We start from the raw sequence: 26,283 nt of genomic DNA, 5'->3' as shown, positions 1-26,283 counted from the left end.
GCTCAGAGGAATAGCACTTGCCTGCCATGAACAAGTCCCTGGGTTCAATTCCTAGTACCACATACAGCAAACATCCACTAACACACTACACAGACTGGTTAAAACAAGCCATGCAATCCCTGAGGCAAACAAAAAACTAACTGAAACTAACCACACCCAAAGATACCATGGTCAGAATAAAAACATCAACTGAGCAAAGAAGCAAACACAAGACCAAGGGCCTAAATATATAAAAAAATTTGTTAGGACACAGAAAGTCATGAAAGCATTTCATAGGTTACAAGGGCTTGGAAACAACTATGCTGCCTCAAATAACCCAGAAGTGAAAGCCACATATGCAGAGCAGATGGCAGGAATAAAGCAATCCATGAATGGCATGGGTGTCAGTCTCATGTTCCATAGTGCAATCCAAAACACACGTGTCCTGGCAGTTTCAGTACATGCCCAGGATGTGTACGAAGACAGTTGCACTATTCCAGATACAGAAACCCACTTACCAACAACAGAAGAATTAAACACTGGCGTGCATGTAACCAGATATGAGAGAAAGGAAACTTAATCAGCTACAGTGATGAATCAACATAAGAGAACTTCAGGACACTGAATCAAAGTCATACGATCCACAACAGGTTCATTTCTATTAACTGACCTGTATTACTTGGCAAAGCACAGGCTGTGAAAAGCAGGGACATTACCACCAGACCCCAGTGGAGCTGGAGCAGCAGTGAGGATGTCTAAGGTCTCACCCTATCTGGTGGCTTTCCAAGTGCTTAGATAGTCTATTATATGCATTACATATTTTTAAATTTTCAAAGGCAGAAGCAATGAGTGACTTGGTCCTTTGTCTCAACTTACGAAAACACACTAATGCACTAAAAGCACATTAAAAGAAAGATTATGTGCCCAACTGAAATGTGGGAAGGACTTTTTGATAAGTGTGGGGTTAGCCTTCATCTTCAGACTGGCTTTTTCAGGTTACCTTTTGTGCGTTCCATAAACAGTTTTTAATAAACCATATATATAGTGTTCATGTATGGTTTAATCCCCGCCCCCCACATACACATTAATGATAATGGGAGCAGTAGTACATTGTCTACAACTAGCTGAGCCACTTACTGGGGATTAGTAACACACATATATAAAATGTGTTTCTACCTAAGGAAATACAGGTAACAACCTAAACGTTACACTAGCTAGTATTAACAGCACTTTATACACAGGAACTACATTCAGTAAGTCATTTCTTCCTTTTTAGAGACAGTCTCACCACCTAGCCCAGGCTGACCACAAACTCAAGATGCCCCTGGCTCTCTCCCAAATGCTAGAATATGGTATATACAGCCATGCCTGGCTCTCAAGTACTGTTTCTTAATGTATACAGTGCTTTATATTAAAAAAAAAAAAAAAGTCTTCAGAAACTTTGACCTAAATACTACTATTGTTCCAACTTCTGATGGAGGATGTGGAGCACAGGACAGGTTAAGTAACCTGGCTTCTAGGCAAGTTCAGATTGGAATCCATATGGCTCCAGAATCTGTGCTTCTAACCACTTACCATGTGATATGTACATAACCTCAGACACAAGGCAATCTCTAAATGTTCTCAATGCATTAATTTTGAAGGTAATACCAATACCAAGGATGAGTGGTTTTTTTTCTTTTTTTTATGTTTCATTGTATCTGCTCCGCTCATGACTTTGGGCCCAAAGGAGGTGGTGCTTCCTGCTGTTGTACGTGACCTCTTAAAAGGAAAAGCAGAGGGGTCACATGGGTCCTTTTTTTAAAGGTTTTTCGAGACAGTGTTTCTCTGTGTAGCTTTGCACCTTTCCTGGAACTCACTTGGTAGACCAGGCTGGCCTCGAACTCACAGAGATCCACCTGGCTCTGCCTCCTGAGTGCTGGGATTAAAGGAGTGTTCCACCACCGCCGGTTTTTGTTTTTGTTTTTTGTTTTTTAATATATATAAATCCTGGCATGATCAGACATTGGACAGCCTGGGAATTGAACTCGGGTCCCCTGAAACATCAGTCAGTGCACTTAACTACTGAGCCACCTCTCAGTCATGGGCACAGCAAGTACCACTACATGTCATAACCTTTTGTGCAAATCCAAAAGTTAAGTACTTTAAAAACTTTTTATATAGGTCATGCTTATGGATGTTTTAATTCCCTTCACCTTAATGGGGGCATTATTTAAAAAAAAAAAGTCTTACTACACACAGATCTGTAAAAGTACTTATACTTTATTTTAAATGTTTACTAAAATTTTTCTTCATTTTACATACCAACCCCAATTTCCCCTCCCTCCCCTTCTCCCGCCTCCTCACCTCCCTCCCACTCTACCCCATCCACTCCTCAGAGTGGGTTAGGCCTCCCATGGTAGTCAACAAAGTCTGGCATACCAAGCCCCTCCCCATTGTATCAAGGCTGAGCAAGGTATCCCACCACAGGGAACGGGCTCCAAAAAGTCATTTCATGCATCTGGGGTCCTGGTCCTGCTGCCAGGGACCCCACAAACAGATCAAGCCACACAACTGTCACCCACATTCAGCGGGCCTAGTTCGGTCCCATGCAGATTCCTGAGCTGTCAGTCCAGAGTCAGTGAGCTCCAATTAGTACTGGTCAGCTGTCTCTGTGGGTTTCCCCATCAAGATCTTGACTTCTTTCTTCTTCTACTCCTTTTTCTTTTGAATGATGAATGATGTTTATTGAAGGAGGGAGGTCTTAAATACAGGCTTACAGCACAATGGGAGAACCCTGGAGGGCAGAAGTTCGCTTGTTTTTTTTTTTTTTTTTGAGCTGAGGATTGAGCCCCGAGTCTTGCGCTTGCTAGGCCAGGACTCTACCACTGAACTAAATCCCCCACCCCATTTCTGATGTTTTACAGTCTTGCTGTTAACGCCCATTATATGCTGGATACACAGACAAGGAGCTTCCCTTAAGCATTCAGGAGGTGGAATCTTGCAGGGAATTAGAGTAGGGATGATATCAAAGTCAAGATCAGCAAGCAATGCAACAGTTACCCAAAAATGGGAGCCAGGACCCTATAGGTCCCATCACTCCCCCCCCCCCCTTACTAAAAAATGAGCTTCTGACTTAGGTTGTGTGGGACGTCAGCAGGTCACCTTACCCGTCATGGAGACACCTGTCCAGGTCACACAGGTGCTCTGTCTTAGGTTGGTGAGTGCCCCCAGGCATTACCCGTCTCTGAATACCCATTATCATACAGGCTCAATCCTGTGAGAGCTGCAGAGTTAACTGTTAACTGTTGCCAAAGATCTCTAAGTGGCACTGGGCTTGCGATCTGTGTGTTGGACACAGAAATGACCAACGTAAGTAAACCCACCCATAGCTGGTAGGCTTAAGGCAACGGAGCCATTCCCTTCCTTAATGAGCCTTACTGCAAATTGGAGTCCTTGTAAGATGGTATCCCGAGAGCAAATGGAACTTGAGTTTGTAAATTTATAGCTTTCAAAGCTAATCAAAATGTATATAACTATTTGTCATGCCCAATAGAATGAAAAGATTAACTGTGGTAGCTACTTTTGCTGCCAGGGTCTCCACTGTGCTAGCTGTATACTTCTTAATCATGCTCCAAAATTATGGTATCAGGTATGTATCAACAACATTGTTGAGTGTACCTTCACAGATGGGAACAGGATATCCAATAGGCCAAGTGGTAAAGAGCCATACCACTGGAAGGAGGCAATCTATTTACCAGCTAACCCCCACCCCCACCCCGACAGGGTTTCTCTGTGTAGCTTTGTGTCTTTCCTGGATCCCGCTCTGTAGACCAGGCTGGCCTTGAACTCACAAAGATCCACCTGGCTCTGCCTCCTGAGTGTGCACCGCCGCCACCGCCGCCGCCACCACCACCACCTGGCTCCGGCTAAACTTTTTTATGTAATGACTACATATATGTGTTTACTCTGTACGAGCTGAACTCTAACTTTGCCGTGGTCATCTACATGGCCTCGTGATTCTGCTTAATTTCTAAAAGATTTCTATGTCCCTTCACTTAAAATAATGTCTGTCACATGAAGCTGGAAAAAGAATTATGCCGAACTAAAGCTGAACAAATCTAGTGTTTTTTCACCCCAGCATCCCAGCATGAAGGCCATGGCATCCCCACCTTATCAGTGTAATGCTACATAAAAAAAAAAGAAAAAAAAAAGAAAAAAAAAAATAGGCAGCTGTTAGCTGTTTCTCCAGCTCATGTCCCCACATAAGCTGCAGCTGTAACCTGTAATGTAACATGGCACATACCTGTAACCCTTGCACATGGCAGGCCAAAGCAAAGACACTCCAAGTGTAGGGTCAGCAAGACTTTCTCTAAGGGAAAATTGAAAACTGTTTATTATGATTTCAGAACAATTCCTGTTTGTAAACAGGTAAGTTATTCTAACGTGTCACAGAAACTTGGAATCCCTTTCCAGGACTAGGAAAGAAAGTAACTTCATGTTGGTTCTTCTTAGCTGAGAGAATCAACCTGTGAATGATCAAGAATTGATGAAGGAAAGGAAAATCCCTTATTGGAACCCAATCCCATACTTGGGCAGTTTTTGCTTATGTGCATACGGCGATTATTTTAAAAAGAGAGAGAGAGAGAGAGAGAGAGAGAGAGAGAGAGAGACAGACAGACAGACAGACACACACACACACACACACACACACACACACACACACACACACACAGACTGACTGAGTGCATTTTTGGTAAAAGAATGTCAGAAAGGTCCCAGGATGGAGTACCACTCAGCAGACAGCTAGTCTGTCAGTCTTCAGCTCCACACACCACCAAAACCACATTAAGAACACACACTGCTGAGGACATCCATTTCTGGCCGTAAACATCCAAGAAAAGGACAACTTTGAAACTGTACTTATTAATGTTTTATTATACATCATGTACTCTATTAGAGCCGGGGGAAAAGGAGAAACCCCTCCACACTCAAGTGAGATAACAAACTTACTGTCTTTTACAAAATCTAATTAGAACTGACAATGTTATGGTTAGTTCTTAATTCCTGAGAATTGGAACATCATTAAGTTTTCTGTGAATTTACAACAAAACACTCATGTTAATATTTAAATTACAGTATTTCTAAAAAAATAGCAAGGAAAACCATCATCCAATGTATACATTAACTCAAGCGTGAATACACTGAAGCCCTGTAACTCTGCAGGTTAATACCATTTAAATACTTCTCTCTTCAGAGATTTTATTTCAAATACAGGAACTTCTTATAGTTTATCCAGACTATAGTGACATTACTTCTAACTAAAGGTAAAGCAATTACCTGTCACTTTCTTCCCAATTTTAAGTGTCCAGGGAGTCAGTATGTGAATTCTATGTGTAGGAATAATGAACATTTTTTTAAAAACGAAAGAACATACTGGTCCTATAAAATGATGACTAATCTGATATAACCAAATCCAGTATCATTAATATAAACATTTATAATAATGAAAATATAAATTATTAATTATGCAGCATGCTTTAGGGCCATCTCTACAGTTAGTATCAATTACAAACATTATATGCCTTTAATCCATCCTTTGTTCATAATTCTCTAAGCCTTGTTTACATAATAAAAAACATTTCCAATCTATTCTGTTTCCTCTGACTTAACAGTCATAGTATTTTGCTTGGGCTGCGCAAGTTCCTAAGCCTAACCAGTGAGTTGAGGCAGGGCCCTGTATCTCCACTCCAAAAGCTGGAACCAAGGAGCAATGTCAGAATTCTGTTAGGATTATTTGCAAGATGTAGCCAAAGAAATGGTTAAGCAGGCAAATGCAATAGAAAAACAAGCATTTCTAGAAAATGTCTGTATTACATTTAAAGTTTTAAACCTTTTCATCCCAAAGGCATCATTTTATTATATGTTCAAAAGGCCATGATTACTTAACTATCAACTAGCATACCTTTATAAAAATAAAGCTAGTATCTTGTTGGGAACTGAATTTACTCACCATCTTTCACTCTTTAGAATCAGAAAGTGACTTACTAGTATCACCCTCACAGTGGTAAGTTACTACAAGCCGCCATAGTGCAGCTATTATTTAATCACCCTCACAGTGGTAGATTACTACAAGCCCGCCATAGTGCAGCTATTATTTAATCACGTCTTAGATTATACTGGATTTAAAGTAAAAATCTGTCTAAACTGCCACCAAACTTTCAATTGAATGTAATGAAGAAACCTGAGTTTGGATGTAGGATAATTCATTCTTTTTGTCCCCCAGTATCACAGAGTGCCTTCAAACATAGTGAAGCTTCATGTGGGAGTCTATGGCTTAATCTGAGTTTTCTTTGAAGATTAAGTAAACCTTAAATTTAAAGCAACTGTTGGAGGATAAATGTTCCCAAAGCAATGTAAACTATTATAAAATATCTCATCAAAGACATCAGAAGCTCATGTGAGTCACACGGAACTGAACAACACAGGCAGGATCACCAGGGAGCCACACTGTACACAGACGGTCACACTATGCACACTCACCTCTAGCATCAATGAACGCATCCTCACACAGTCTTTGATGGAGATGCTTCATAAATTTCAGGCTCAACTCTTTTTAAGTCGAGTATTTACTGCCTGTGGATAGTATATGGACTGGCTTTCCTATGACTTAAGATCAACATAGATCAAAGACATACACAAATCACACACACACAGAGTACAGGAGATAGGAAGCGATGGTTTGGGAATCTGGACTTTCCCTTCCATAGCTTAATGTCAGAGTTTTGCAGGAGCATCTTCAGCCTACACTCCAGGCTAAGATTCAACTTTAATATCTGCTTCTCAGCCCTTGAAAACTAGAGCTTTATAATAAAATGGGCTTGACTCCAGAGCACTGCCACACAGAATTTTCCATGATGTGACCTAGGAAATGACATTTATCAAGCAGTCTGTATCATCCACATCACTGGCAAAGTATCATGACAATTCTGATGATTCATACCATCATTTCACAACAGGATCTGCAGACACAGTGCCCTCAGGTACATTTCCATTGCTTGTTTTAGTCTCTTCTGAAAGCAAGAGTGAAAATATCAATGGAAATATTCATCAATTTTTAAAAAGAAATAAATACAATTTGAAAAAAAGCTGTATTACTAAATGTCAATTTATAGAGTTGCACCCATGAAGTATTTTTCTAACATCACAAGTTACATTAGTTTGTTTAAACGTTAAGAAATCTTCCTTCTGTCCAGCTAAGCCAGACAAGAACCCACCACTGTGACATACTGCCATTACTGAGGAAGCACAGCTAGAATATATGTGTCAAAACAGTCCAGATGAGTAACTTGCCACCAGTGAAAAGTATTTATTTTACTTAGTTTGTGTGTACAGTATGGATGTATGTGTACACATGCAATGGACACTGGGTATCTACCTCTATCATTTTCTTCATTTAAAAAAATTTTTTTATTTAAATTTTTTTCTTTTGTGTATGGGTATTTTGCCTACATGTATGTGTGGTGCCCAAGGAGTCCTTAAGAGGGTGTCGATCTCCTGGAACAGAAATTACAGATGGTTGTGAACTGGCATGTGGGTGTTGGTAAGTGAACCCAAACCCACGTCATCTGGAAGAGACCCAGTGCTTTTAACTGTAGTCATCTCTTTAGCTCCTCATTCTTTGAAACAGGGTCTCTAAAACACAACCCAGAGCTTTCTGCTTGGCTAGACCTGGCTGGCCCCATGGGTGAGCTGGGTTTGCAGACACACGCCACCATGCCTGGCTTTTACATGCATGCTGGAGATTCGACTCGGGTTCTTTATGAGTTTTCTCTACTGAACAATCTCCCTAGCCCCTTATTTTATTTTTTGAGACTTTGCAGGCCAGACTGGTCTAGAGTTTATGTAGCCCATGGTAGCCTTGAACTCAGGGAATCTTTCTGCCTCAGCCTCCCAAATACTAAGATTAACAGGCACGAGCCATTGCCCTAGCTCCTAGTTTATTTATTTTATTTTTATTGTTTTTTTTTTTGTTTTTGTTTTTTTTTTTGAGACAGTGTTTCTCTGTGTATTTCTGGCTATCCTAGAACTCTCTGTAGACCAGGCTGGCCTCAAATTCAAAGACCAGGCTGGCCTCTGCCTCTCATGTGCTGAGATTAAAGGTGTGTGCTACCACTGCAGTCTTTTATTATTTGTACCAACAAATTATTGGCACTTTGTACAAAATGTACATTAGCACATACTGTCTGTCAGCAGATGACAGTCACTTGATAAACAGCTCTCATCACTGAGCCAACTGCAGTTCAAGACAGTCATAATGAGAAAAGAAGACTGAGCAGGCCTGTGAGTAACCTGACCAGACAGTGCTGAACAAGAAGACACAGCCAGGATCTCCCCAGCCTGAGCCTCAAGGCCAGGCTGGCTGAGGGTGCTTCATGCTCCAGGCCGTAGAGCACAGACATGTCGCACTTGGCGCCTGCTCTGTCAGCTACACTAGGAAGTGCCTCAGCAAAATCAAAGCAATGACTGTGTCTTCACAGAGGATCCCAGCGCATGTTCGTTCAGACGCATTCGCGCGCTCATGTTATCTTAAACATGAACCCAAACAACAGTGTGGACAAGTTGTCACTTTATAGAGACTAAGCATCTGGAGTCATTTTCAGCACATGCTTGTTAGTTCAGATTTTAAAAATACCTGGATATGTTTCTAATACCTAGCACTGATACATTTAACATATGCAATACTGACAAGAATAAACTTGTTCACATATGTCTACCCAAATAAACAGCCTCAACTCACTGCAAAAAATAAAAAAAATTAAAAATCACCTTATAATATTTTACATTTCAATTTATGAAAATTAACATGACAAATAAGAAAAAAACCCCATAAAATTCTAAATGTTACCTAGCTCCTGTACCTGTGTTAAGTTTCATAATTTCAACAACAAAAAAAATGAACCATGTATTCCTCAGAATAGACAATTATTTTTCCATGTCAAGTCTGAACAAGGTTCTGCACATTGATTGAAGTCTGTAAGCCTCCATTAGCCACAGACTAGATGGGCACAAGGCTCTGCACACTGAATGAAGTCTGTAAGCCTCCATTAGCCACAGACTAGAACAGGTACAAGGTGTTCCATAGGGGCTCAGATGGAAACAACTCCCAGGCACAGCATTGTCTGCTGCATGGACCTCACTGTGCAGAGTGGATGTTCTTTAATCATGCAGACCACACATCCCAGGGGCCTCACACCGCCTTAACCCCACTGTCACTTTGGTCATCCATGCAGCACAGCTGTTTCCAGCCGCAGTTCATCACCCTCCTTCCTCCTTCCCCCCATACAGGCTTGAGCCGTAAGGAAAAGGAAGCTGCTTGTTCAGTTTGTTTCTGTGAAATGACCTAGAACACAGACTTAGGAATAAACAAACCTTCCTTCCACATCACATTGATTCCCATCGGGTGTTAGTAAAACATGAATTTCTAGGTCTTCATTATTTTCCAGAAGATTCTACTGTCAAGACTCACTGGTCTTCACACAATTGTCACTCACTAACCTTCCTTCTCTTTTTTTTCCTGGTTTTCTTCAGCTGCAGTCTTGTCTGCTCTGAAGAAAATTCTTGCACTGCTCAGTGAGAAATAAAGCAGTTCAAATTCCTACATGAGAATTTGAAATAAAAAAGTAAATACTTATAGAGCAAAACAACAAAGTAATATTTTAATGTCTCTAAAAGGAGCTCTAAGTACTGTGGACATTCTTGTGCATGTGTGTACAGTATGTCCTGCACATGTAAGGTTGGGTATCTGTGTTTGTGTGTGTGGTATCTGCGTGTGTGAACATGTGTGTTCAACGTTAAGTTGGGTGTCCTCCTCAATCACTCTTCACTTCATTTATTAAGGCATGGTCTGTCACTCACACCTGTGCCCACTGATTCTGGGTAGACTAGCTAGCCAGCTTGCTGGAAGGTACTTCCTGAATCTGCTGTCTAAGTGCTAGGATTACAGGAACTATGCCTTCCCAGCTTTTCCAGGGTTCAGAAGAATCTGAACTCCAGCCCTCAAGCATGTTATCCACTGAGCCATGTTGCCCAGCCCAATCTATTTTCTTTAATGACCAAATGGTTTCCAAATATCAATTCTAACATGTATTCTTTTTTTTACTGCTATTATCTCATATGGCTTCAGATATCAAGTGTAATGCACATCACAAGTTAGTCAGAGGGATCTGGATCCGAGGGCCACTACCTGTAGATAGACCTCCAGTCGCTTCTGAGTGAGGTTCATGGTTTGTAGCAACTTCTCATCTTGGCTAGTTGACTGCACATTCTGTTGCTTAGCAACTGTTCTTATCTCCTTTATGTATTTTTCTCTAACAGACTGGAACCAATGAAGTGAATCAAACTCCTGGTACTGATCCAAAAGCTTTAAAGTATAAGCCACACCTGCAGTCATTAGCAAAACCAAAATTTACATTTTAGTGAGTTCAGTTCCTTTCTCCAGGACCTACAACTCCAAGCACTAAGCTAGCCATTTGAATCAACACTTTCAAAAATCACATTTCACAGCAGAAACAATAAAGTTAACTGAATCTCTTCTAGGTTCCTTGGTTTAAGGTGGGGACAAAAGGTGAACAGTATTAAAGAAAAAAAAAAATAAAATAATACAATCATGGACATCATCAGGAAACCAGACCTGTACATGTTCATGAAACAAACTTCCAAAGATGAACAGACAGAAGAGAAATGAGGAACTTACAGGCACCAGTGAAACCAATGTAAGATGTAAAAATAAAACCACAACAAGGCAAGCCCAAATAGAGGGCAACCTAGACAAACTTACTTGTGGTCTAATGGTATTAAATGACAACATAGAGGCTGAGAGGGCTTCATTTAAAAGCACAAAGGGGAATATAAGTTTATTTTCAAGCAAATTCTTCTGAGAGCCACTTTAAGGTAAACTAAAATGGGAAAATTGTTCTATTAAGCTTACCCATGGCAAAACCATCATCAGTAAATGCAGCTCCTGTTTTATTTTTTTTATTCAGTTTCTCTTTGCAGCTTATAGAATGTTCTACAAAGTTGAGAGTCTAAAAAGAGGTAAGATACAGAAGAACAATTGAGTTAATAAAATCTGCTGAATTTGCTGTAACAGATATTTCAAGAACTACAAAAAGAATTTCTTCTCAGCTCCTCTTTGCCTCTTGATGAGCACACAAATCCTTAAGTGTCTCGAGGGCTTTTCTGCCAAGTCCTCTAACTATGGGAATTCCCTCCACTGACCTTTATCCTGGCACAGTGCTCACTGGGAGTTACTGTGCACAACTGAGAGAGAACATTGACTCTTGGAAGATTCAGACCCAAAGTCAAACACAAGGAAACAAGGGGAGAAGAAAATGGTTTCACTTTACCTCAAAACACAAGCACTTTTAAAAAAGCAATCCCAAGCTGGGCAGTGGTGGCACACGCCTTTAATACCAGCACTCGGAGGAAGAGGCAGTCGGATCTCTGTGAGTTTGAGGCCAGACTGGTCTACAGAGCAAGATCTAGGACAGGCACCAAAGCTATACAGAGAAACCCTGTCTCAAAAAAACCAAAAAATAAAAAATAAAAAAAAAATAAACGAACAAATAAATAAATAAAAAAGCAATCTTTCCTTCTGTTTTCACAGTTCATCCTAAAATACTACTTATTTAGTAGTGGCTCTTACTAACCATAAAATATCTGATAATCACCATAAATTTGTGAAATCTTTATCACTCTTTTTTCTTTTTTTTTTTTCTTGGCAGCTCACTTATATTTATCTTCTCCCTCTGGATGCAGATTATAAAGCCCAAAAAAACAGCACGCTATGTCTTTGTGCTACACTTAGTATATAACTGAATTTTTTAAAAATCCAGACTCTTCCTATAATTTGCCAATGGTTCCATGGCTGCCTGCCATGGCCTGAATATAATGTTCTCCAGAATAAAGAAACATGGGGAGACTTCAAGTTAGTACAGTATTACTAAATACCACACATCTTTAACCTTGGCACTCTGCAGATGGGTATGAGCATCTCTACCACATTAAGAGTTATAAAACGCAGTAAACAATAGATTTCTAAAACAAAAAATTTGTGAAGAGAAAGGTCTTCAGTGGTGGATAACAATAACAGGTGGTGATGTTCATAAACTATGTGACTAGTGATTCAGGAAAAGGGGGTTTTTGTTTTGAGCATTTAAAAATTTCTCTTTGTTTTTATGTGTATACATGATTGTCTGGATAAATATATATATATATACATACATATACACCATATGCATGCAGCACCCATGGAAGTCAGAGGGTGTCAGATCCCCTGGGACTGTGGCTACAGACTATTCTGAGCCACTGTGGCAGTTCTGGGACTCAAAGCTGATCCTATGAAAAAGCAGTCAGTGCCCGTAGCCACTGACCCATGGCTCCAACACCTCTGTTGTTGTTTGTTGTGAAACTCCATAGAATATAGTTCAGGCTGGCCAGGGGTAGCTTTGAACTCTGGACCCTCCCATTCCTATTATCTCCCCAAAGGAGAAACTACAAGAATGGACCGCCACATCCAGAAGACGCAGGGCTGGGGTAGATCCTAGGGACTCATGATAGACAAGCACTCCATGGAGTGAGCCACACCCCAAATTATGGAAAACTACTCCTGATCCAAATCAGATGTAAGCAAAGCTATCATGTGCCTGTGTGTGTTCAGGTTTTAAAGATGTCTACTAAAAAGTTTGAAAAAAAAAAAATTTGGTACAGAAACCTTCTAAGAACAGATTTATTATTAATATATACCTTTCTAAACTCATTTCTCACTGCAATAATTGTTTAACTATAACTTGTGATAACTTGAGTTATTTGGACAGCAATTATGGAATTAGCAAAGAAAACAAATAATTTAGGAGAAAGGACTACAAATTTATTGTAGGTGTTAGTATTCACAACTGAAAAGAGAAGTTATCCCAAAAAGATAGTTTGGAACAAATCTGACATTCTAATACATTCATCTACAGGCAGCAGTTAAATCCTGTGTAAAGATCCTAGGGCACACATGCAGGATGCACACTCAAGTGACTGATGACACCAGGCTTCTCTTCCATTAGGAAGAACATGTCACCTATCTATGAACCATTAGCCGCAAGTCCAAGCTCTCGGTCACCATCCCTGACATCACAATCCCATTGACAGCCAGGGGTATGAATATACTTCATGCTTTATGGAAACTGAACTGTACTAACACCTGTTAAAAACTCACTTCTAGTTTTTCAAATACTCACTAGAGGAGGGACAATGATATAGAAGTTTCGGAGATGTATATTCTTTGGCCTTCGAAATTCTGGAGCAAAAACATCTACAAGCATTTTGAAATATTCTGTACCTTCAGCAGAATTTCTGGTATGATCACTGAGGACTGAGTCCAAATGCCTATAAAACAAAACAAAACATTCCTTGGTTCATTTTTTCAAAGGTGTGACCTTTTAGGAATCCAGGTTTCTCAGGTTAAGTAATGCCACTCCAAATTAGGAAACAGCATAAAATTTCCTTGGACTTCAGAATGAGCAGAAACTAATCAGTATTACTTAGTGAACTTAGTCCCTAAAATAGAATACAGCATCCGAGGGCTTAAAGAGTAGTTTGTATTTCTTTTCCTTTTTCTTTTTTTGCATTTATTTATTGTGTTCATGCATATATAAGTGTATGACTGTGCATGTGCCAGGCACATGTGTCCAAGTTAGAAAACAACCTGTAGGAGTCAGTTACTTTTCACCATATGGGTTCAGAGGGTGAAACAGGTTGTTAGGCTAAGTGGCAAGTGCTCTGACTTGCTGAGCCATCTCTCACCCATTTTTTTTAAACATTAGTGTAAGAGTGTGTGTATAGGTGTGCATGCATGTGTGCATGCAAGTAAGTGTATGAGCATGTAAAGATAAGAGAACAACTTGCAGAAGCTGGTTTCCTTTGTTCACTATGTGGGTTCTGAGGCTTCAACTCAGGTCATCAAGCTTGGCAGCAAGCATTTTATCCATTAATTGACCTTGCTGGCTGGGTCTCTATTTCTTGAGAACCAATGCTCACTGTAATCTGATGGTTCTAGCATCTGTTCACCCTCCATCTGGTCCTCTTTTAGGAGCTGACCTTCTCTTATAAACTTGAGAACCTGCAGCTGCTATGAGAGGGGATTGAGTAGAACCACTACTGTTCCCAACCTCCACCAGTGCAAGGTTCTCCAAGATGTACAGGATGCAAATAGAGACGCTCTTCATCCTGTGACATATCACATCCTAATAAACTGGCCACACGGTATGTGCAAAATGAAGTAGAACTGCATTCAACACCCCTAAGCTACTCAATGGCACAGCTTAGCCACAGACCACACTGTTGCCCCAGCCCGGCATCACAACAATCACAGTGCACAGTGCTTACCTAGAAAAAGATCCAAAATAAAAAACAAGAAATATGGTTTCAAATGAATGCTTATCATTTTTATACCATCGTAAAGATTAAAGTTAAAATTACTTTACTTAGTTCAGGGACCATCTGTATACTCAACTCTTTCTCTAACTTTTTAGCCATCACTCTAGGGCCTCCATGTTGCAGCTGGGAACTGAAGTACTCTATAATAGCAGCAAATGCTCTTAACCACTGAGCCATGTCTTCAGCACTGGTTGGTTTTACAAATGAAGTTTTAGGTCTCACCTACAGTCAATTCTAGACAGGAGTATGTGACTGTAAATGGACAGCATGTTCCAGAAGATCACTGTTTGTTCAAGTTGGAAAGATCTTAGAATACTGTAGTCTTTAAAAACAGCCCATTTCCTAAGTTGAGACTACAAACACTGTCATATCAATTTTTTTACTGCTATCTGGTTTTGTCTGCTGTAAGCACATCTTAACTTCCCAGCCTTGGCCACTCTCCAGCTTACCTGGCTGCTCTGAGTGTTTCTTCTGCAAGTCCTTCTTCTTTTACTAGCTCTTCAAAACTCACAATGTCTTCAAGATCCGGCACGAATCTATGTGAGAGTTTGAGAAGGAATACATGGGGGCAGGTAAATTACATGCAACCAACATATACATGAAAAGTACTATGGAACGGCAAAAGTTAAGGATATATTTAGGAAAAAGTTTGCATTGTTAATATCACTTTAGTTCCAAATCAAATTTTATGTGATAACATTTTAATATTCAAAATCATGCAACCTTTACATTCACTAGTTATGCTGATAAAAATCAATTCACTGTACTTTAGGAAATTATTTTCAAATATATAGTCTTTTTTTTTTTTTGGTTTTTCGAGACAGGGTTTCTCTGTGTAGTTTTGGTGCCTGTCCTGGATCTCACTCTGTAGACCAGGCTGGCCTCGAACTCACAGAGATCCCTCCTGAGTGCTGGGATTAAAGGTGTGCACCACTGCTGCCCGATGTAGTCTTTTTTTTTTTTTTTTAAAGAAACTCTTTTCTTTTAAAAAAGATTTATTTATTTATTTCTATTTCATATGTATGAGTATTTGCCTGCCTGTGTGTCTGCACTAAGCCTGTGGAGGCTGAAAAGAGGGTCTTGGATCCCCTGGATCTGGAATTATAGCCAGTTGTTTGCAGCCATATGGATACTGGGAATGAACCCAAGTACTCTGGAAAAGTAAACGTTGTACCATTTCTCTAGTCCTCTAATATAATCTTCAAATATAAGAGGAAAAAATTCCTTAGGTATTAGGATTAATGTTTTAGGTTTAGTGAGTACACATGAGGGGGCAGAGGGCAGGGCAGTAACAAGAGGTCCACAGCCTGAAAATGTATTAATAAAGACAGATACCTTTGCTGCAGTATCATAAAAGAAAGACAAACTTCACAAACAAGGCAGCAATCATGTTGGAATCCATACCTAATGGCATTGCTGCTGCAATGGAGACCACCAGATCTGATCATTCGGATATAGCCCATAGCATTACCTTCAAAAATCACACACAGAAAAAGCACATCTTTATATCAGCAATTCTAACAATCAGAACATGTTACATAAAGTAGTCAACCGAGGAGTCTCCACTCCTAAATACCAAAATATTGTACTATATTTTAATTTTAGTTTCTGTTCTATAAAAAGGAAAACTTGCAGAATTATGCATTTAAGTTAGATTTTGATACAAACATTAATATTTTAAGATAAATGTAATTCAATTGACAAATTAAAATCATTAATTGCTAGCTTCATTAAAATGATCAAACATTTTAAAATTACAGAATAATTTCCCCCACACACTCATGTCCTCGTTCTGAAGTGGTGTCAGGAAATCTTTACTTGGTACCTCCCACATCTGTCTCTCTAGCATGGACTCCTCTTCGCTATCCTATCCCTAGAGCAAACATATCCTGCATCACAAGAGGAATTTGATATATACTAGAAACAAAATTATTTGGAATAAAAACACAGGCCAAAAGAAGGTAACAGTTAATATTTCATAAGCATTACAGTTCTGGATATTAATGCTACACAGTAAGGATCATGAGCTACATTAAGCCTGTTCCAATTGTCCAGGCTTTTTAAAAAAGATATAACATGCAAAAAAAAAAAGTAACATGCATTTTTTTTAAAATTATGTATTTTATTTAGAGTGTGTTATGTCTCTAGAAGTTTTTTTTTTTTTTTATTTTAAATATATACTTTATTTATGTGCACTGGTGTGAGGGTGTCAGATCTCCTGGAACTGGAGTTACATACAGATAGTTGTGAGCTACCATGCGGGTGCTGGGAATTGAACCTGGGTCCTCTGAAAGAACATCTGAACCTCTAAGCCATTTCTCTGGCCTCATAACACACATCTTTTAAGAATTAAATACTTAGTTTGACTGTTTCAACTAATATAAGAGGCAAGCTGAGCACAGAATTAAAAGCAAAAGCCATAGTCAGGCTACTGAGATTCTATTTGTTAGCTGTGGCCTAGATACAACTCTATAAACTACTATATGTCAACCTCCACATCTGTTAGACTCTAAAAGGCAGAGACTGCATTTATTGTCACATCACTATCGAAAGCATTTGTTTGTCATGAATAAATCCTCCAGGATGAGTGAATGGAGTAATACTTTACATACTGTGGATAGTTTCATACAGAGCTATAGCCCTGAGAGCATGCTCAATAAATACCAGTAGTATCTATTTCAGCAGACAGGTATCAACTGCAAAGATTTTTCACACGCTGGCCTGATGGCTGAGTGTCAACACCACTTTATTTCTCAGTTTCTCTTTCAGCCTATTTCACAGGCTTGCTGTGATGACATTAACAGAGACAACACATGTGATTAGCTCAGAGAAGATCGAGAGCCTGCTAATCTTTGGATTTAAATGCAGTTCTTCCCTTTAAAAATTATGTACTGTATCTGAGAAGTCAAGTCCGCTTCTAAAACACAACAAATCCTACAAAAATATGAAATGACACAGTACTGAAAAATAACATCATTAAATATATAATCTATAAATAAATTTACACAAAACCTATTAAACTACTAACTTTTACTTACCAGTTGATTTTTAAATATGAATGGAACTCTGGGGGTGCATTTATTAAGTGAATGTTTAATTACTATTTATCAGTAGTTTCTACACAACAGTTTAGTAAGTGGGATGAAGTCAAGCAGAAGCCTTCACACAGCAATGCATGTGCTGTCTCGTATACACGGTACATGTGAGTCTGGTATTTGTACTATATTTCTCAAGACTTTTAAGTGACTTACCAATCTGGCTGATGAGCTGCCTAAACTGGTCAAGGTAGCTTTGTCCTTCTGGTGTGATTCCAAGTTTTCTTATGCCACGATTGAACTTTTCTGCTCTATCAAAAGGATACTAAAGAGATAAATTTAAGGAATTTTTAGGCCTTTAAAACATAAAATTCTTACTAAACTGTTCATGTCAATATCACTGTTCTTTCTAATTTTGTATGTCATTATTCTTTACCAAAAATAAATCACTCATGTCTAATGACAAATCTGTGTAACAACAACAAGCCCTCCTGATGTTCAGGTCAATTTAATGACAAATCTAACAAGAAGCCCTCCTGGTGTTCAAGGTCAATGCTTTTGTTGCTAGCTTAGTATCAGCTAAAGAGAAAAAGTGGTGACTCTCCACTTATTTCCCCACCACCATCACTAGCCTCCTAACACCTAACTACTCTATTAGACTGAAAAAAGAAGCCAAGCCAAGTTTCTATAGGCTTGTTGTCAAAGAATTTATAAACACATTCCTTCCAAATAAATACACTAGCTGCTTTAAATGCTAAGCTCAGCAGAACCAACCTATGATGGCAGCATTTGGGAAGCAAAAACAGGAAGATCAAGAGTTCAAGACCCTCCCCGGCTATGTAGCAAGTATGAATCAGCCTCACATGAGACCCTGTCTCAAAAAACCAAAACAAAAATTTTTTTTTAGTTGCCTTCATCAATTTGGGGTGGGGGTGGGAGGGGGTGAAGAGGCTTTTTTGTTGTTGTTTTGTTTTTTCAGGACAGGGTTTCTCTGTGTAGTTCTGTGCCTTTCCTGGATCTCGCTCTGTAGACCAGGCTGGCCTCGAACTCACAGAGACTCACCTGCCTCTGCCTCCCCAGTGCTGGAATTAAAGGTGTGTGAGAGCACCACTGCCCAGTGGGGGAGGCCTTTTTCAAGTTCTGACTAGCAATGACACCAGCTCTCTATAGCAGCATGTACCTGCAGCTTCCATCTAGTACACGTCTCTGCTGATGACTGTACTGTCACAGTAATTCCTCACTACGATGGACTACACTGAGGAACTAGTATACAAGCAGCTAGAGGAACGCTTGTGAAACTCCAACAGATCTACACCAGCAAAGCAGCTCCATCACACATCTAAGCATGTAGGCTCTCTACCTTCAGTTATGGCCTCTGTCCTACCAGCTTCCTGCAGGTCAACAGCTTTTTAACCTCACAAGGGAAAACTCACACAGAGGGCAAAGGGAAAACAGTTCTGTTTATGAGCGCAGGTTCTGTTGTTTTTGGTTATTCCAGGTGTATTTCTTTTCCTCATGGTACGGGGCATGGCAGACTAGTCCATTTCCAAGAAGTTACATCCCCAGCCCCCAAAACCAGCATTCCCAAAAACTAGTGGTGGAGAATCAACTGTGCAGTATCTCTGTAGTGTTAGAAATGTAGAGCATTCATCCTCTACATTCATTATTCTAGAAATTTTTCTTCAAGGATACTTTCCTTCAGAAACAGATTTGAGATATGCTATCTAGAGCTCTGTTTTTAAGAACAGAGGGTGAGATAACCAAAATAGCATGAGTTGGGGATAAATAAGTTTCCTAATTATTATCTCTTAAAAACAATGAAGCAGGACTATCTGCAGACATCAAGAGCATGATACAAACAATGACAAGACTGCTCTGTTTCTGCCCTAAAAAGCACTCTCTACAAAATGAGGGGAGCTACAGATGTTTACTGTGGAGAGCCAGGAATGGCACTGCACTCACTACACTAACAACAACTGCCTCCAGAAACAGAACTGGGAAGAGAAGGGGGGATGCAGATGTACTTGACATTGTTTAAATGCTCCAAAAGGAGCATGGTTTTGTATGTGTATTACTGTAAAATAAAATAAGCTGGCCTACAATGATCACTAATATTCTAGAGAACATAAGGAACCACAGGGAAGCAGGAGAGAAGGGCGGACACAGGTGACATGGACAGACCACCCACAGAGGTCTAAGCAACAAAGCCTCCCTAGTATAAGCATCTGTCATTTACACAGCAGTCGAATCCAGGGACCTAAGAAGGCGCAGCATACCTTGTGATCATTTTGGTCCTTGATCTCCCTGAAAAACCGAATATCTTTAATCAATCTGGATTTGATATGTTCATCATACATAAACTGGCTAAATATATAGAACTTCTTTTTCAAAAACTGGTAGGTAAAATTAACCTATAAAATTAAAATTAAAAAATGAAGTTAATATAAAATTTCAAATAAATGTTACAGAGTAATTGATCTAAAAGTACTATTTATTTATAAAGTTCAACTAATACTGAGCTGAAATACTTTAATAGTTTGTAACTGCCCAAATTTATAGAAATTTCTACACATTTCTCTTATACACTTTTACCAAAAGAGGAAAGAAAAGCAGGGGGAAAAAGGAAAATGTTCTCATGATAATCCTAAGACCTACAATGGGAAACAATTCAACCCCAGTATTTAAGCCATCTAAATCTCAATCACCTGTTCCCCCGTTCCTCCATCAGTAAGATGCCTTATTACTAATCTGCAAGGCTGGAAGGACATGTATGTAAGAGATGGGATGCTGGGGAAGGTATCAGCCACTCTATCTATATGGCTCTGGAAGTCTTTCTCCAACTGCTAGAGGTCTTCGTGCTCATCAAGCTTATATTCCAGCAGAGTGGCAGACAACTTAAACATGTACTATCAAATCATAAAGTGAGATGTGAGCTGAGATTCAAGTATTTTGTGGTTCATAAAATCAGTTCTGTACTGCAATGGAAGCCCTACACTGATCCCTATACCATTACTCTCATCATAGATTACTAACGGTAAATTTAGTGTTCACACTTACCTAGTTACACAAGTGGGTGCTTATTCATGACACCAACATTTAAGGCATAAAGATCTTGGTCTTTTCTATTTTTCTTTTTCTCTCCTTCCCACCATATTAGTGGGTAACTTGCCACTCTGATTCCCATCTCCCTCCCAGGTAACCTACATGAATGCCAATACTCTTTATCACCAAGGCAGAGAATGCCTGCCTTTTCACTTCCATGCCTAGCACACAATGCCTGATAAACATAAAATCTACTACCAACATTTGTTACACAAGCATTTGCTCTGATGGAAGAAAGCTTTCTCCACAGATCTGAGGATTCCTTCTATTTAAAATGCTGACTATTCACACTGCTAACCACTGGAGGAAGCTCTAACCTTATCATACACATCACCTCAGAAACTACAACCTTCCTCGGAGTGCACCACAATGACCCCCATTTGGCTTCCCAGTCTTCTCCTCATACTTCTTCCCTTACTCCAAATAGTTTAATGGTCTCTTTAAGCACTCACATTTTTCTCCTCTCCTGGAAAAATTAACCACACCTTATGAGAGGAAAAATAGTTTACAAGCTTATTGAGCTCTACAAGTAGCTGCCCATTTCAAATTAAATTAAAATTATTTTTAGCAAATTGCTTATGCATATGGCTATTAAATAATGAGGCATCCCTCCCCCTCAAAAACATCACTAATGACAGTAAATGAACTGGTCCCAGTGACTCATTTCCAAAGTAACTTTCAAAGAGCATAAGAGAACCAACACACACATACAGTGTGCTGACTTCCACTTCTAACAATATGGTCCAGAGGGCTAAGAGACCTTACAAAGCCTTTTCCATCATAGCACCCACCTCATTCAACACAATGGTAGCAACAGATACTTTTATTTATACCACGAGGAAAAAAAAAAAAAAAAAAAAGGAAATTCAGGTATGATATAAAAAGCAGTGTGTGCTTACCAAAATACTCTATAAAAAAATAATCTTCCAAATTACTAAATTTGACAAGAGTCTATTACCCACCAAACCCACAAAAAGATGCTTACTGTTGTATTCATGATCCCTGTCCCATGTGTTCGAATTGAATTAGCAATATGTCGAATATTAATAGTATTCAAATGTTTATTATTGCTTGTCCGTTCAATAAAAATCTGCAATGCAAACAAATTCATGAACAATAAGAATACACCCCATTGCAAAGACTGGTCAGTAACCCAAGGAAAAGTTTAAAATCTTTTCATTAAGGATAATTTCATTGAAAAGCCACTCCAGAAGATGACACCACCACACTGCAGCGAAGAATAACCAGGTACCTCAACTACTGCAGCAGTGGTGATGCATCCTTTAATGCCAGCACCCAGCATGCAAATCTCTGTGTGGCTAAGGCCAGCTTGGTCTATTCAGCGAGTTCTAGGCTAGCCAGAGTTACATTCTAAGACCCTATCTCAAGGAGAAAAACAATCTCTACACAATTATTCTCTGTTTTTCACATTTTATCAACTTTCACCTTTGAAAAGTCAATTCCTAATCTTTCGGCCATTCCATTATAAAGCCATCCTTGTTTTAAACTTGATCTGAGTTGAGCAAGGTCTTGTATCATTGTAATCCCAACACTCTGGAGGCATTAGCCCAAAGCCAGCCTAGGCTAAATTTAAATTCTAGGTCAGTTAGGAGTACAGAATGAAATCTTGCCTTAAAAACAAAAAACGGGCTGGAGAGATGGCTCAGAGGTTAAGAGCACCAACTGCTCTTCCAGAGGTTCTGAGTTCAATTTCCAGCACCCACATGGTGGCTCATGACCATCTGTAATGAGATCTGGCACCCTCTTCTGTGTACATAATAAAGAAAAAAAAAACACAAAACAATCAATAAAATCTTTTTAAAATTCCACTCACCTGGTTATTGAGATTATAGAGGTATCGAGAGACAAATATGTGAATGTTTCTCATAATCTCCAGAACATCAAGTCCCTACAACACAATCCACACAGAAACCCACGACTGTTAGTGGAACATGGTTAGTCACACATGTACCAACACAACACTTACTGATCACACGGCTGCCCAACATTCGCACTACTTTTATACACTACATAAAAGATACCACCAAAGTTCTAAGAGTCACTTATACACTCTTGAGAGTCTGGCTGCTCTATATTTTTTATTCCTCTTCTGTGTATAGAAACAAACCTGCTTCACAAGACCAAGAGCTGACTACCCTTCAGCTTCTCTTCATTTTTTACAAAGTAAACTAATGACTAGACTCCAAAAGTTACTTAAACAACATAAAAACATTATTAAAAATGCATACTACTTTTCAGAAATTACACAAGAACTATTCTTCATATGTAATTCTCAAAAACATTAGGTATTATTCTTCTAAACATCAGAAGTAAAGAAAACGAAGCTAACAGAGTTTTCTAAGGTCAAACATCTAGAATAGACAAATCCCTGGAATTAACATCTAATTCCTAAAGTTTATGCTTCTTCTGAGTATACCAGATCCCTTTTAGGTTTGGTTTTATCTTCTTAATTATATGAAAGTATGTGGGGTATGCATACAAGGGTATCAGGTCACCTGGAGCTGGACTTACAGGCAGTTGTGAGCCTTCTGGTGTGGGTGCTAGAGACTGAACTCAGGTCTTCTGCAAGAGCAGTATATGCTCTCAACTGCTGAACCATCTCTTCAGCCTCCAGAGCACCATATCCATATATGTATATATGTGTGTGTGTTCGTTCGTTTGTTTTGTTTTTCAAGACAGGGTTTTTCTGTGTAGCCTTGGCTGTCCCCGAACTTGCTCTGCAGACCAGGCTAGCCTCAAACTCAATGGATCTGCCTGCTTCTGCTTCCCAAGAGCTGGGATCAAAGGCATGTGTATTTTTCAAATGTGTATGGGTGTTTAGCCTACATTTATGTCTGTGCATGACTTGTGGCCTGGTGCCTGCAAAGGTGAGAAGAGGGTGCTGGATCCCATGCCACTGTAAGCATGTAGGTGCTGGGAACCAACCCAGGTCCACTGCAAGAAAAGCAAGTGCTCTCGATGCCAAATTCTCTCTCCAGACACCAAACCCTTTAACACTACTGAGTCCTCCTTTCTTTTCTCCACATGCTTCCCTAATACTCAGTGGTATACTATACATTATTCTATAGCTTTTCTAACTAGTGCTCAAAGTATCACCATTGTACACTTAAATATTGTACTTTTATTATGTTCTACCCCAAAAGTTTCTTCAAATACTTTTTATCTCCCCCTAGGCTATAAGCATATCAACTAAACCCTTAAACATGGTTCCTTATCCAACACTCTCTCAACATATACTAGATGCCGAAATAAATGAAAGGATGCACAAAATGATCCTGGAAATAATCCATAAATACATCAGGTTAAAGAAAACCTATGCCGGGCAGTGGTGGCGCACGCCTTTAATCCCAGCATTCTGGAGGCAGAGCCAGGCAGATCTCTGTGAGTTTGAGGCCAGCCTGGGCTACAGAGTGAGTTCCAGGAAAGGCACAAAGCTACACAAAGAAACCCTGTCTCGAAAAACCAAAAAAAAAAAAAAAAAAAAAAGAGAAAACCTATGATCCTCAAGTTTTGGAACAGAATGTTTTTTAGATAAATATTAACATGGCTATTTTAAAAAGAACTGCACACAAAATAACTGACAGCCTGAATTGCTACATTTATGAAATAATGATATATTATAAATCAGCTAATTGAATTAGCAAAACAAATGCTCCTTTACAACTTGCATATAACTATGTAGACAGCTGTTTTTCCTAATTTCTTAAATTTAATATACTACACCCATTTAAAATCCAGATTTGTCTACACTTTTTAGAATTTTGAAGAAGTCATCTCACTATCTTAGTACATTCCTAGAAAGCCTGTGTGTGTATCTATGTTTGTATTTATTTCACATGCTTGGCAGAACTGAGTATATCCTGGAGACAATGATTAATTCTTTTGTAAAGCTCATTAAGTAGCATCTAATATTTATCCTTATCAAATATGAGGCTTATTTATCAAAACTTTTCTTTAAGAACTACATTAAGGGATGCAGAGCTATCTCAGTGGCTAAGAACACTTTTCTTATGGAGAACCTGGTTGTGTTCCCAGAACCCAAACGGTGGCTCAGTACCATCCCACAAGAACTCCAGTTCCAGGAAATCTGACACTCTCTTCTGACCTCTGTGGCTGCTAGGCACTCACATAGTGCAGATACACACATACAGACAAAACACTCATACCCATAAAATAAGTAAGTCTAAAAAAGAAAATGTGTGTGTGTGTGTGTGTGTGTGTGTGTGTGTGTGTGTGTGAGAGAGAGAGAGAGAGAGAGAGAGAGAGAGAGAGAGAGAGAGATAGATAGATAGATTAGGGTTAAAAAATGAACAAAACAGATTTTATGAATCAATACTGCCATACATCTGACGACATCAGAAACACTGTACACATACCTGTTCCAGAGTCTGGCTGGGAAGATGTGCCTCTGTCATAACCAACCCATAGCGCTGAGTAGCCAAATTTCTCATTTCACTGTACGTGGCCCAATCATGAAGAGCTACTGTTGTGAGATTGTAGAAGGTCTTGTCTAGATAGTGAGTTACATAAGCTACAAAACAAAATATAACAAAACCCACAAATTGCCATGTTTGATTCATGAACAATAAAAGAGAAATGAAGTTAGAAAGGAAAAGAACACCACATAATTTTACAGTCAAATTTGTTCCTTTAAAATAAGGTGCTAGGCTCAACACTCAGAGGGCTGAGGCAGGAGGAGCAAAATTAGCCTCCGCTACAGAGTGAAACCTTATCTTCAAAGAATTTAAAAAACAAACAACAAAACAGCAGGGACTATGTGTGGTGGGATATGCCTGTAACCTCACTACTCAGAGGCCACAGCAGGAGACCTGAGAGTCTCAGGTCTACCTGGGCTACAGCCAGGTTCCTAGGGTACCCTGAGCTACACAGTAAGAGTGAAACACTGCTGGGAAATAAGAGACCCTTAGGGTCACCTGCCACTTAGGTCAGAAGGACACGGAGGCACTCACCACGAATGTCAATGAAACGACTGAAGAACCGAATCGGGTTCAGAGAGAAAAACAGAGCCAAGTCTTTCCTGCCAACTCGGAAGGGGTTCCGGTCGTCCAGCTTCAGGTGAGTATGCACAGAAAGCCGCAGGTCTTTCTCGATTTCCTTGCACAGCTTGTCCAGCAAATGCTACTCAAAAGGAATGGCGCACTGTTCAAGGTGACATTCCCACTCAATGTCCTACTTGTTCATGCCTTGACCTTCATAGATTGCTGATGAGACACTGACCAACCAATGTCTTGATTTAGGATGATAAACCCTCGATGGCAAAGTTGTATTTTTGTTTGAAAAGCAAGTTACTCTATTTTAAACTAGTAATTTTTTTTAAGTCAGGGGGCAGCTAAGATTTCATTCTCATGAATTTAATTAATTCATAAAATTAAATTTAATTCTCATGAAAAACAGCCAATGGCTTCACTATAAGGAACATGAATATGTAATATAAAGAATAAATTTATGGAAAATAGCAGTGAAGGATCTTGCAATATGCAATAAAGAAAAATAGATTTTCTTATAATTATCATTAAAAATTACAGGAGCTGCACACAAATTGTGCACATACATACTTTTAGGCAACAAAAGTATACAAAAAATAAATCTAAAAAATTTCTTAAATCATGAGGACTTTGGAAATGAATCAGCAGATTAAAAGCACTTATAATCAAGTGTG

General features: G+C 39.3%; 1 protein-coding gene across 3 annotated transcripts in view; it reads right to left on the bottom strand.

Annotated features, from left to right (window-relative positions):
* Positions 1-4,873: 4,873 nt before the first annotated feature.
* Positions 4,874-26,283, bottom strand: part of Washc4 (WASH complex subunit 4) — a 56,498-nt gene continuing 35,088 nt past the window's right edge. For 2 of the 3 annotated variants that reach the window (XM_036169738.1, XM_036169741.1), the window contains 13 exons: positions 25,574-25,742; positions 24,980-25,134; positions 22,417-22,491; positions 21,568-21,672; positions 19,757-19,891; positions 17,697-17,805; positions 15,850-15,916; positions 14,895-14,981; positions 13,248-13,395; positions 10,949-11,045; positions 10,205-10,401; positions 9,517-9,616; positions 4,874-7,031 (listed from right to left, as the gene is read on the bottom strand). In XM_036169738.1, coding sequence (XP_036025631.1) covers positions 6,964-7,031; positions 9,517-9,616; positions 10,205-10,401; positions 10,949-11,045; positions 13,248-13,395; positions 14,895-14,981; positions 15,850-15,916; positions 17,697-17,805; positions 19,757-19,891; positions 21,568-21,672; positions 22,417-22,491; positions 24,980-25,134; positions 25,574-25,742 — 1,512 coding nt within the window. In that variant the 3' untranslated portion in view covers positions 4,874-6,963. The remainder of the gene's footprint in view (positions 7,032-9,516; positions 9,617-10,204; positions 10,402-10,948; positions 11,046-13,247; positions 13,396-14,894; positions 14,982-15,849; positions 15,917-17,696; positions 17,806-19,756; positions 19,892-21,567; positions 21,673-22,416; positions 22,492-24,979; positions 25,135-25,573; positions 25,743-26,283) is intronic. The other variant, XM_036169739.1, reaches the window with a different exon arrangement.

The sequence above is a fragment of the Onychomys torridus genome, chromosome 20 (assembly GCF_903995425.1).
Source record: "Onychomys torridus chromosome 20, mOncTor1.1, whole genome shotgun sequence".
Classification (NCBI taxonomy): domain Eukaryota; kingdom Metazoa; phylum Chordata; class Mammalia; order Rodentia; family Cricetidae; genus Onychomys; species Onychomys torridus.
Note: the sequence above shows the minus strand (reverse complement) of the source record. Positions and strands in the feature narration are given on the sequence as shown.